At 40.2% G+C, this 13,037-nt stretch overlaps 1 protein-coding gene across 13 annotated transcripts in view; it reads left to right on the forward strand.

The window, feature by feature from the left end:
• CFAP91 (cilia and flagella associated protein 91) overlaps positions 1–13,037 on the forward strand; it is a 140,253-nt gene that overhangs the window by 1,702 nt on the left and 125,514 nt on the right. For 9 of the 13 annotated variants that reach the window (XR_014245420.1, XR_014245421.1, XR_014245422.1 and 6 more), the window contains exon 1: positions 7,740–7,988. The exons of 1 other annotated variant lie outside the window; for it this stretch is intronic. Coding sequence is in view for 3 of the 12 variants with exons in the window: in XM_082394888.1 (XP_082251014.1) it covers positions 7,865–7,988 (124 nt within the window). In the remaining 9 variants the exon portion in view is untranslated. Of the gene's footprint in view, positions 1–7,739; positions 7,989–8,284; positions 8,430–13,037 lie in introns of those variants that run through there. 3 more of the 13 variants (XM_082394889.1, XM_082394895.1, XM_082394892.1) reach the window with 3 other exon arrangements.

Consider the following 13,037-nt stretch of genomic DNA (forward strand, 5'->3'; position numbering starts at 1 on the left):
GGTTCATCTGATTGGCATTTGCAACTCCAGGCAAAGGACCCATTGAGGGGTCACCGACCTCTTGGGGATCTGTAACAAAATAAGGAGGCCATTAGACTGATGTGGCGCTAATGACATGGCGACCTACATAAGCAAACCAAAATTTAAGCCTATAAATGCCTCAAGGTTAAAAAAATGCTAAAGGAAACCAGTCGCAAGCAGCTAATTAGGCTTTAAGCTGTAGCCAGTCAATAATTAATTTCCTTACTTTTCTTCCACCTTTTTTCTATAAAAGCCTCTCCCGGAGCTCCTGTTGAAGTTTTCCTAACCACTTCTGGTTTGGCGCTTCCTGGTTGGAATCAATTTTTCCTCAATTAAACTCTTAAAAATTTTAATATGCCTCAGTGTCTTTTAACAGACACTGTAAACAAAGTTAACAAATAGATGACGAACTGGTAAAAGATACCTGAAATATCTAAATCCAACATGGGATTAATGTCTAGAATACTTATGGAACTTAGTAACAATAAGAGAACAGCAACCTCAATAGAAAAATGGAGAAGACATATGAACAGACAATATATAGAAGCAAAAATACTCAAGCAAATTTTTTTGTTTGTTTCTCTGCCTATTTAACACAGGAGAATATGTAGAATATGTAGAAGAGAAAATCCAAGGTCAGCACTCACAAAAAGGGCTGTTCCAAGAGTACTAATCATAAAAATGGAAAATAAAACAACAATGAGATATCATTTACACCCATTAGATTGAAATTAGATTAGTACTTGGATAATGCCAAGTACTGATGAGTATGCAGGAATCCTTGGGTATGGAGACTGGTCCTGCCATTTTGGAAGGCAGTTAGGCAGTACCCAGTTAATTTAAGAATAGGTGCATATCCTATGACTCAGCAGTTCTATTCCTGGATCTATATTCCAAAGAACTTCCCAGCAAGTCCATAAGGGAACATGTTATGGGGATAACTGTCACAGCATATTTATGTAGCAGGGAACTGGAGGCAATCTGGGCATTCATCACTGGGGAGGTAGATAGGGAAATGTGGAGTACAGGGTCCAAACTAGAAGAAATTGACAACATACCCACATAGTAAAATGCACACATTTTAAAAATAGCATGGGTAGTGAAAAAAAGTCAGAAAGAGAATAGATACATAGCCCAGTACTATTTGCATATATTTAAAGAAGGTTGCAAAAACAAAAATACGTGTACGAACACATGTGTGAAATGATTTGCTTATTTAAACAGAATGGTTGCCTATAAGGAGAGGCAAGTGGGGGCAGAGAATAAAGATAAATGCAACTAAAGTACCCTTGCAGGGAGCAATGATGATCATGTGTCATGCACAGAGGAGGACAATTAAGTCCTGCGCCTGAAGACCAAGGACAACTATGCTGGTTGCATCCTGCTCTATGCAGTTTGGAAAACACTGCTTTATGGGGTAGAAATGGAATTTAATTAAATGGAATTTAAAATGTCCTCTTTCACTACACTTTTAGGTGGTGTGGAACAAAGAAACTACACTTTTAGGTGGTGTGGAAAATTTTATTCTAAGGGTTAAGCCACTTCCTTGCTTCTAAGTAAAAACAATCATTTTGTCATAAAGAGGTACTGTGACTTTCTAGAAGATGTGTGGTCATCTTGTCATACTCATTTTGGGCCCCCAACAGTAGTTAGCACATGAGACACAGCATAACTGCTTTTTACTCAGACAAATTATTCCCCCAAAGCTTTAGTTTGCCCTGTTGCTGCCAAGAATCTGGAAGCACTTTTTTCCACAGAAAGATCTCCCTTAAATAAGCAGAGAAACAAACAAAAACAAATACAAAAGAAAATGTTGTTTGGACTGATTTTCCCTTTTAGTACTGTCCAATAACTCATATTGGCACTAATAATTCTTCTTTTCATCACTTTAAAAAATATTTATTTATTTATTTATTTTGGCTGTGCTGGGTCTTAGCTGCAGCATGTGGGATCTTCGTTGCGGCATGCAGGATCTTCAGTTGCGGCATGCATGCAGGATCTAGTTCCCCGACCAGGGATCGAACCTGGGCCCCCTGCATTGGGGGCGTGGAGTCTTACCCACTGGACCACCAGGGAAGTCCCTGGAACTGATAATTCTTCACAGAGAACCCAGATTTTTTAGAATGTGCTCACTTAGAATGAATAATCAGTTGAAATGACAACATAATCTTCAACTGCAATACCTTCCATATATGTAGGACTGTTGAGTTTGTGAACCATCATTTAATCTTCACAGTAGTTGTGAAACCAAGCAGGGACCCTTTGGGGCCCTCCCAGGTACAAAAGCCTTTCTAGGTCCCTTGTTTCTTGTTTATAGGAAAAAGGCTTCAGCCTCCTAGACTTCCCCTGAGTCCCAAAGTACACATTCAGATAGTTAGTGATTAGAACAATAGGGTCACAAGACTCCTAGTTCCTCCTAAAAGGATATACATAACAACCTGATACAGATCTGAGTCCCATTACAGGAACTAAGGCCCCCACCCAGGTGGAGGATGGTAACTTCAGCCTGAGCACAAGCACATGGGACCCCAGACTGGTTGGAACCAGACGGCTGATGATTAAGATTCTTGGAACACCACCCTGTTACCTCACCACCAACCATTCAGAAGAAAGTCACACACCCTGTGGCTCTCCCCGCAAATTTGCCTTTAAAAACTCTTCCCTGAAACCCATGGGGGAGGTTCAGGTCTTTTGAGCATGAGCTGCTCATTCTCTTTGCTTGGCCCTTGTAATAAACATTTCTCTGCTCCAAACTCCAATGTTTCAGTTTGTTTGGCCTCACTGTGCATCTGGCACATGAACTTGGGTTCAGTAACAGTTGACTGTGTTATCTACATTTATAGCTGAGAATATTGAGGTTCATAGATGGACATGATTTGTTCAAGGTCACGTAACTTGTAAGTGACAGCCCTGAGTCTCCACATCTTCTCCCTCTAAGGTCCGTGGTCTATCTACTATCTCACTTAATTTGTCTAAATGAAAGGTGAATATTATTTTAAAATTAATCATTGTTCTGTATTTAATTGGGCAACTGAACTTTTGTGTCTACGAAATGAACAAGGAAGAAATGAGAAATATCCAAGAGAGTTTAGGGAGTTAATGAATTGTGATAAACTGTAGACACAGATTATAGACCAAAAAACTGAAACAGCCTTTCTGCAACTGAGAAAAGATTTTTCTTGCCCGTTGTCCTTCCCTGCTTCAGTGAAGACAGGATACTTGCAGTGAGCACACTCTACGACTTTCTCAGGGTAAGCTAGTATTGGCAGGCCTTGCCCCACCCACACTTCCTTTAACTTGCTGTGTTGAAGATATAAACAAGCCCTTGTTTTCCTCCCTGAGCACTGTGGGTCTTAAACTCTTTTCAACAAGCACTTCTTTGGGACAGAATATTCTTCTGCCCTTGAATAAAAGACCAAAGGATACTCCTTTCCAAAGTGAAATAGTCATTTATATCCAGCTATTTAACTCTCCTCTTGTTTCAGAATGGTACAGCTAACCCACACACATGGGTTATATTTTCTTCTGCCTTTTAATTTATGAATAAGTAAGTGTTCAGATCAATTATTGATCTTTACATTAACACCATGCTTTACTTTTCTTACACAGCCTAAATGCCTTTATACTTATGGGATGGCCTTAGTTAAAGAAAAAGGAGTATAAAATATTGTAATTTAATGTTTCCCATTCTACCCCAGGAAAAAATCTCAATAACTCACTTCCCCCAAGAAAAACACAGCAGTTTGAGAGACCTGTAATTAGAGATTAAATTTAGAGTAGGTAGCCATGGAGACTAAATAATGAAAGATTGGATTCAACCTGCTGTTTACGTAGGCAACTCGGAGGTTAGTTTATATCAAGTTCTTACTTCCCAATTCCAATTTTAACCAGTAATACTTTACTTTTAAGCCTCTGGCACTCTTTGCTGTTGCTATAATTGCTAAATTTGTAGGCAGCAAGAGTTGCAATGGTGACTGTAATGGACTTTTTCATAGTACAGTGAATCTGTTATTGTATGGTTCTATGGGGACACATACCGTAGTACCATAGCTACAGGTGGTACCAAGCAGGCATTCTGTGGATGGGATGACAGGCCTGGTGATGTAACAAGCAACAACTAAGGAAATACTTTCTAAAATCTCTCCACGATAAAGGTATTCTTAACCATTTTTCATGCCTAACTAACCCCAGGTATGGAGACTTTATCAAGTAAGGATGGATAGTTGAAGTTGGTAGAGAAGGAGTGACACCATATGCTGAGAGAGAAGAATTACAAGGCTTGAATTCTCACTTGTCTAGTTAATAGGTTCAGCAGAAACTTTGTGTAGTATTTACATTTCTGCCGCTGCAAAAAATATGCTTTCCAATTGCCGCAGATAAATACGTGCTGTACATAAATTCTCTATAGCTTTTCAAGAACCCTGAAGTGTCTGAGATTTACCCTGTTTGCCTGCCACAGTTCCACGAATGCTGGTAGAAGCCAGCAAACTGCTGAGTCAGAGATGAAGGATCATTTATTACTTATAGCAGAAGCAACCAAGTATCAGAATTTCTGCACCACTTCCCTGAGCCCCAATTCCCACAGGGTGATGTGAAGAAGGCCAGGTGACATCATAGATGTTGCAACACAGAAAAGGAAGCTTAGGAAACCCAAATCTTTAATAATGGGCAGTAAGAAGGATTGCCCTTTGCTCAAAAGGAGACAGGATCTCTGACTTCTAAGGCTGTAAGCAAACCTGCCCCTTGCTCCAGAGATAGACATTATTTCTATTGTCCAAGGTTGTTTCCTACACAAACAAAGGAAAGGGCAGACAGCTACCCCCTTGCAAGACAAGCATACGCATGAGAGACCCATGGAGAACTGTCTCCCAAACCTACAAAGTGTAACTTTGATTTTAATGAACCTGTATTATTAACTAGCACCCCTCTCCAACTTAATTTCATAAAGATTGCATATTAGTCATTTCTTGCTGCACAACAGTATTTCCACAAACCTAGTGGTAATACACATTTATTTGTTATTATCTCACTTCTGTACTTAGGCATCTGGGAATGGTTTAAGTGGCTCCTCTGATTAGGGTCTCAAGATGCAATCAGGATTTTGGCTGAGACTGTGGTCTCATCTGAGGTTCTACTGGGGGAAAATATGCTTTCAATCTCATTTAGGTTGCTGGCAGAATTCAGTTTCTTGCAGTTGTAGGACTGAAGGATTTGGTTTTTCACTTGCTGTGGTCAGAGGCCACCCTCATCTCTGGGAGGCTACCTGTAGTTCCTTGCTGCTTGGGGTTTCCAAACATGGCCACTTGCTTCCTCAAAGCCAGCAAGGGAGAGAGTGAGCAACTCCAGCAAAATGGAGTTACTACAGTCTATGTAAAACAATCACGTCATCATATATAAACCACTACATTTGACATATTCTATTGGTTAGTGTCTTCCATTATGCTTATCAAGGGGGCTGACTGTTGGCTACTTCAGATAATTTATCTGATAGAGTGAGGAAAAGTCTTTCTGAGGATGGGACATTCTAGCTGAGACTTTAGATGATGAGGAGTCAGCAGGGATAAGATGGGGGTAGGGGTGAGGAGCATTCTGGGAAGAAGGAACAGAAAGTGGGAAATGTAGCTATGCCCGAAGACAGAAAAATATTATCATGCCATTATAACACTGTATTTTACATGTTTTTGAGTATGTTTTCTCCATCATACAGTGAGCTGTACAAATTATCTTAGATCTTCAATACCTATTTCATAGTAGACAGTAAATTTATATTATAAATGGATGGATTTATTCACTTAGGAATCATTTTGTTAAGCTTTCAGGTACCAGGTACTTCAGAGATACAAAATGACATGTAAAGGCCTGTGCCCTCAATGAACTCACAGGTGTGGAGAGCAAAGTTGCAAACAATTACTAATACAAGGTGGTCAATGCCATTGGTGCTACTACAGCACTGGAAGGAAGAAAGAAAGAAGCCTTGGTCTATTTGGGTGATTTGGGAGACCACATAAAGGTGGCAAAATTAGCACTGAGTCTGGAAGAATACCTAAATTAGTTGAGGGGCATAAACAGGAAAAGGCATTTTAGGGAAAGGAATCAGTTTGAGTGGCAAAATATCTGGCTGGTTTGCAAAAAACCCAAGAAGTTCAGGAGTAGAGAAAATAAAACCAGGAGTATGTGTGGAAAGAGGGATAGCAGGCCAGGAGGCTTATTGAAGTGTCTATGGATTTTATCAAAAAGACAAAGACGCTAACTCTAATGTGCGACACTAGCCAAATGGGATAATTTGAGCATCATAAAGTATAAGGATCATAATGGATTAAAAGAATCTGATATGTACAAATGCATGCATTCATAATGATATTAATCAAAGAAAATCTTATTGGTTAACATTGGAGGTTGCTAGGGCACCAACTCATTTCTGTGAAATTTGATAACTAAAGTGAAGAATCCAGCATTCATGCAGACTTTTCTCTATGATCCCTGTATTTCAGGATAACCAATAAGTTGGTGAGGGAAAGTTCTTTTTACAGAGGAATCCCAGGTAATAAAGAAAACTATTGAAGGTATCAGAAATTCACTGCTCTAGCATAAAAGACTTAAGAGATACCAAAATGCGATGTGAAGACTTTTTTTGGATCTTTTGATCAGAAAAAAACAACTATTTAATGACATCTTGGACTCAACCAGCGACATTTGAATACATACTGAGTATTAAATACATAGGAATTATTTTGTTAGATGTTGATTAAGTTAAACATGGCGATTAAATTAAGATGGCGATTAAATTAAAAATCCGTATCATTTTGAGATGCAGATTAATTTAAGGGTAAAATAATGTCTGGGTTTGTTTTAAAATACTCAAGCAAAAAGGGGTGTAGGCGAAAGATGAAACTAGATTGGCAAAATGTTGATAATTGTTGAATCTTGGTGACGGTTAGTGAGGGTTCATTACTAAAACTGGATTCACTTTTGCCTATGTTAAAAAATTTTCCATAATAGTTTTAAAAAGCAGAGCCAGTGCCTACTACACCACATCATCTTCAGCTGATTTAATGCCCAGGGCTCAGAAAAGGGTAGCAGAATGCGAATCAACAGTTACTAATTACCCAGCCCACCCCAAACGCTGACACTCACGGCCAGAGCTCAGTGTGCCAAAGGCTGACGTTCAGGAGCTTGGATTCCTCAGCTCGAACAAGCCCCGCGGAGAGGGGATGTCCGAAATGAAACCCCCAGCTACTCTAGAAGGTGCTGCGATTTCCCAGGCATTTCCGAAAGAGGCTACGGAGTGTAACTGGCCGATGGCTGCAGGATTCAAGCAGCAGCCTTTTCCCCAGCCTGCGGGCCCCTGGCCTTGACCCTGGCGGGCGGCTAAATGCTCGTGGCTTGGTCACGGGAGTTAAGTGGGAAGCGAGGCCGTCCCTCTCCCTTCCCTCCTCCCCTCCCCTCCCCAGGCCTGCCCTTCTTTCCTCCTTTCTCCCTCCCTCTTCCGCCACACCTCACGCTCCTCTCTTCCGCGCACTTTCCGGTCCTTATGCTCCTGCGCCTCGCCCCACCCCACCCTTGTCATCACTCGGCTCCTCCTCCACCACGCCCGCCCCGCCCCTCCCTTCACGAGCCCCGCCCCGTAACTTCGCTCAGCCCCGCCTCTCCTGCTCCTCGCCCCGCCCCTTCCTTGTTGTCACTCGGCTCCTCCTCTCTCACGCGAGTGCCGCCCCTCTCCTCTGGACTAGCTGTGTGTCCTCGCTCAGCCCTCGTTCCTCGCGGGGGTTACTATAGCTACGCTGCACACAGTATTTCGGTCTCCGTAGTCGGTCCTGGCTGGCCGCAGGGAAGAGCCGGCACCATGAGTCACGTAGTGACCATCGAAGAGCCCCAGGCCAAGCTGCAGGTGTCTCAAACCCGGTGCGGAGGGAGGTCGGGGCCCTGGGGCAAAGTCTCTGCCAATCGAACATATGATTTCCTATACGGTAAGGGCGGCTCCAGACCTCCCTCCTGAGTTGCCGACTCGTGGGCCAGGTGGGCTTTGAGACGGTGGGACCTGGCCGGGGGCGCGGCGGACAAAAGACGAACCTCAGGACGGATCCTTTGCCCGCGGTCGTCTTCTGTTGGGTGGGGGCAGCTCCAAGCCCCCCAGGTGGTGACGCTCTCGGGGAACGGGGGGGCGGTGGTGTGTCTCGGAGACCGCAGGTGCGCTCTGCATCTCAGAGCACTGAGCGGGAACACCTGACTCTTCTCCACCCTCTTTTTCTGATAATTTGCACAGCCTTAAGCAATCGTCCTGAATCCTGTTCCTGGCGTTCTGACTTGGAGATTCACTCAACACTCCCGCATGCAAACTGCATAAAATGCCCAAAGAGAATGACCTTCCTGCTTCCATTCCCTGGGCAACTCCAAATTTGGCATTCTAGGTAAAGAAGGGCCAGTTTATCTCATCTTTGTTTTGAGGTTTCTCTTTTTATTTAAGCTTATTCTTATCCATCAGAGTGTTGCTTATAAACTAGGTCCACTAGGTCCTTTGGGCCAGTAAAGCCCCAGTTTATTTTAACGACCTGATTGTTCATTTATGTTCTGTCTCTTCTACTGGACCATAAGTTCCCTGAGTTCTTTAAGTTCTTGTTCTATACATTTTTGTAGCCTTCTCCGCACTTATTCCAGTGCTGGTACATATGTTAGGTGCTATGTAATTTATTATGAATTATTTGAATTATTGAATTTACTACTAAAATAATTATAATAAGTAAAGCATGATTTTTTCCAGTTTTGCCCTCATCACCCTACTTTTAACCACGTGTTATTTCCTCTGGGAATCCCAGGGTCTCCTTTGGATGGGAATCTTTAGGGTAGCCATTTCCTGGTGTTGGGAATGTGTAATGATTGCTTACATTTGTATAGTACTTTAGAGTTAACACCATTCTTTTATAAATCTTACCTCATTTATATACCATTTTGCATTTAACTTGACTTTAATGCTTTGTATCTCTCAAGTGTCTCACTCGAAGTGCCCACAATACTTTGTCACTTCCCTGAATCTACATTTGTTGATGGATTAGTAGCTACACTACTGCCCTGCTAATTAAAGTCTTTTAAATATGATATATTTTTCCTAGCTTTCAAAAATATTTTAAAATACTTCTTGGGTTTATCAAGAGCTCTTTCCTCCTTTCTTTCCCCCCAGAATCTGCAATTGATTATAGTTTTCCCAAAAAGTAATCATCATATTTTGGGGTTTGAAACACTTCCTCATCGTCACCATTACTTTGTTGTGACAACTTCCTGTGCTTCTTAGAATTATTTTTACAATATGGGTAAATTGGCTGAGGGGCTGTTTCATGATTTCCATGGAAAAATTTCCCCCATTAAATTCATGGGCTTTTGATAACATTAGGCCTGGGAGCCGAAAGGATTGGTGTTCAAATCAACTGCCAATCAATAAGTTGCCAACTTATTTATTTTTTAATAAATTTCTTTGAAGTATGGTTGACTTACAGTACTGTGTTAATTTCAGGTATACAGCAAAGTAATTCAGTTATTTATATATATAGTTCAGATTATTTTCCATTGTAGGTTATTATATTTAATTTACAGTAAATCCTTGTTGCTTATCTATTTTATGTATAGTAGTTTGTATCTGTTAATCCCATACTCCTAATTTATCCCTCCCTCCTCCCTTTCCCCTTTGGTAACCATAAGTTTATTCTCTATGTCTGTGAGTCTGTTTTGTATGTAGATTCATTTGTATTATTTTTCAGATTCCCCATATAAGTGATATCGTACAATATTTGTCTTTGTCTGACTTACTTTGCCAAGTATAATATTCTCTAGATTCATACATGTTGCTGCAAATGGCAATATTTCATTCTTTTTCTATGGATGAGTAATAGTCCAGTGTGTGTGTGTGTGTGTGTGTGTGTGTGTGTGTATGTATATATATATATATATATATATATATATATATATATATATATATATACCACATTTTCTTAAGCCAATCATCTGCTGATGGGCACTGGGTTGCTTCCATATTTTGGCTGTTGTAAATACTGCTGCTATGAACATTGGGGTGCAGGTATCTTTTCAAATTAGAGTTTTCATTTTTTACAGCTATATACCCAGGAGTGGGATTAGTGGATCATATATTAGCTCTAGTTTTAATTTTTTAAGGAACCTCCATACTGTTTTCCATAGTGGCTGCACCAATTTATACATTCCCACCAACAGTGTAGGAGGGTTCCCTTTTTTCCACACCCTCTTAGGAATTTATTATTTATAGACTTTTTCATGATAGCCATTTTGACCACTGTGTGGTGATACCTCATGGTGGTTTTGATTTGCATTTCTTTAATAATTAGTCATGTTGAGCAGTTTCTCATGCTTCTTGGCTATCTGTATGTCTTCTTTGGAAAATGTCTATTTAGGTTTTCTGCCCATTTTTTGATTGGGTTGTTTTTATTTATTTATTTATTTATTTATGGCCACGTTGGGTCTTCGTTGCTGCATGCGGGCTTTCTCTCTTTGCAGTGAGCAGGGGTTACTCTTCATTGTGGTGCGCAGGCTTCTCATTGCGTTGGCTTCTCTTGTTGTGGAACATGGGCTCTTTGCGTGCGGGCTTCAGTAGTTGTAGAACATGGGCTCAGTAGTTGCGGCACACGGGCCCTAGAGTGCGCGGGCTTCGGTAGTTGCAGCACGTGGGCTCAGTTGTTGTGGCATGCAGGCTTTAGGGCACGTGGGCTTCAGTAGTTGTGGCACATGGGCTCAGTAGTTGTGGCTCGCGTGCTCTAGAGTGCAGGCTCAGTAGTTGTGGCACACAGGCTTAGTTGCTCCATGGCATGTGGGATCTTCCCTGGACCAGGGATCAAACCCGTGTCCCCTGCATTGGCAGGTGGATTCTTAACCACTGCGCCACCAGGGAAGTCCCTGTTTGTTTTTGATATTGAGTTGTGTGAGCTGTTTGTATATTTTGGTTATTAACCCTTTGTTGGTCACATTGTTTGCAAATATTTTCTCCCATTCCGTAGGTTTTTTCAGTTTGTTGATGGTTCGCTTTACTGTGCAAAATCTTTTAAGTTGGATTAGGTGCCATTTGTTTATTTTTGCTTTTATTTCTTTTGCCTTAGGAGACTGATCTAAGAAAATATTGCTACAATTTATGTCAGAGGATATTTTCCCTATGTTCTCTTCTAGGAGTTTTATGGTTTCATGTCTTATATTTAGGTCTTTAAATCATTTTGAGTTTATTTTTGTAAATGGTTTGAGGGAGTGTTCTAATTGCATTAATTTACATGTAGCTAGCTGTCTAGCTTTCCCAGTACCACTTGTTGAAGAGACTGTCTTTTCTCCATTGTATATTCTGGCCTCCTTTGTCATAGATAAATTGACCATAGGTACATGGGTTTATTGCTGGGCTCTCTATTCTGTTCTGTTGATCTATATGTCTGTTTTTGTGCCAATACCATGCTGTTTTGATTACTGTAGCTTTGTAGAATAGTTTGAGGTCTGGAAGGGTATGTCTCCAGTTTTGTTCTTTTTCCTCAGGATTGCTTTGACAATTCTGGGTCTTTTGTGGTTCCATATAAAGTTTAGGATTATTTGTTCTAGTTGTGTGAAAAATGTTATGGGTATTTTGATAGGGATTGTATTAAATCTGTAGATTGTTTTGGGTAGTATGGCCATTTTAACAATACTGATTGTTCCAATCCAAGAGCATGGGATATCTTTCCATTTCTTTGAATCATCTTCAGTTTCCTTTATCAATGTTTTATAGTTTCCAGCATACAGGTCTTTCACTTCCTTGGTTAGGTTTATTCCTAGATATTTTTTTATTGATGCAATTTTAAATGGGATTTTTTTTTAACTTTCTGATATTTAATTGTTAGTATAAAGAAATGCAACAAATTTCTGTATATTCATCTTGTATCCTGCTACCTTGCTGAATTCATTTATTAGTTCTAATAGTTTTTGTATGGATACTTTAGTGTTTTCTATATAGAGTCTCATGCCATCTGCAAATAGTGACAGTTTTACTTCTTCCCTTCCAATTTGGATACTTTTTTATTTTTTTTCTTGTCTCATTGCTATGGCTAGGGCTTCCAATACTATGTTGAATAGAGGTGGTGAGAGTGGGCATCCTTTTCTTGTTCCTGAATTTAGCTAGAAGGCTTTCAGCTTTTCACCATTGACTATTATGTTGGCTGTGGGTTTGTGGTTTATTATGTTCAGGTATGTTCCCTCTATACCCACTTTGGTGAGAGTTTTTATCATGAATGGACATTGAATTTTGTCAAATGCTTTGTCTGTGTGTATTGAGATGGTCATGTGGTTTTTGTCTTTCCTTCTGTTAATATGCTGTATCACATTGATTGATTTGTGTATGTTGAACCATCCTTGCTACCCTGGAATGAATCCAACTTGATCATGGTGTATGATCCTTTTTATGTATTGTTGGATTTAGTTTGCTAATATTTTGTTGAGGATTTTTGTATCTATATTCATCAAAGATATTGGCCTGTAATTTTCTTTTTTGGTAGTGGCTTTGTCTGGTTTTGGTATCAGGGTGATGGTAGCTTCACAGAATGACTTTGGGAGTGTTCCCTCCTCTTAATTTTTTGGAATAGTTTGAGCAGGGTAGGTATAAATTCTTCTTTGTAAGTTTGGTAAATTCCCGAGTGAAGTCACCCTGACCTGGACTTTTCTTTGGAGGGAGTTTTGTTTCGTTTTGTTTTTTAAGTAGAGTTAATTTACAATGTGGAGGGAGTTTTTTTTTTTTTAAATTACAGATTCTGTTTCACCTCAATGATTGGTCTGTTCGAATTATCCGTTTCTTCTTGGCTCAGTTTTGGCAGGCTGTATGTTGCTAGAAACTTGTTCATTTCTTCTAGGTTGTCCAATTTGTTGGCATATAACTGTTCACAGTATTGTCTTATGAGTTTTTGTATTTATGTGGTGTCAGTTGTTATTTTGCCTCTTTCATTTCTTATTTTATTTATTTGGGTCCTCTCTCTTTTCTTCTTGGTGAGCCT

Source organism: Balaenoptera borealis, assembly GCF_965194805.1.
Source record: "Balaenoptera borealis genome assembly, chromosome: 5".
NCBI lineage: Eukaryota > Metazoa > Chordata > Mammalia > Artiodactyla > Balaenopteridae > Balaenoptera > Balaenoptera borealis.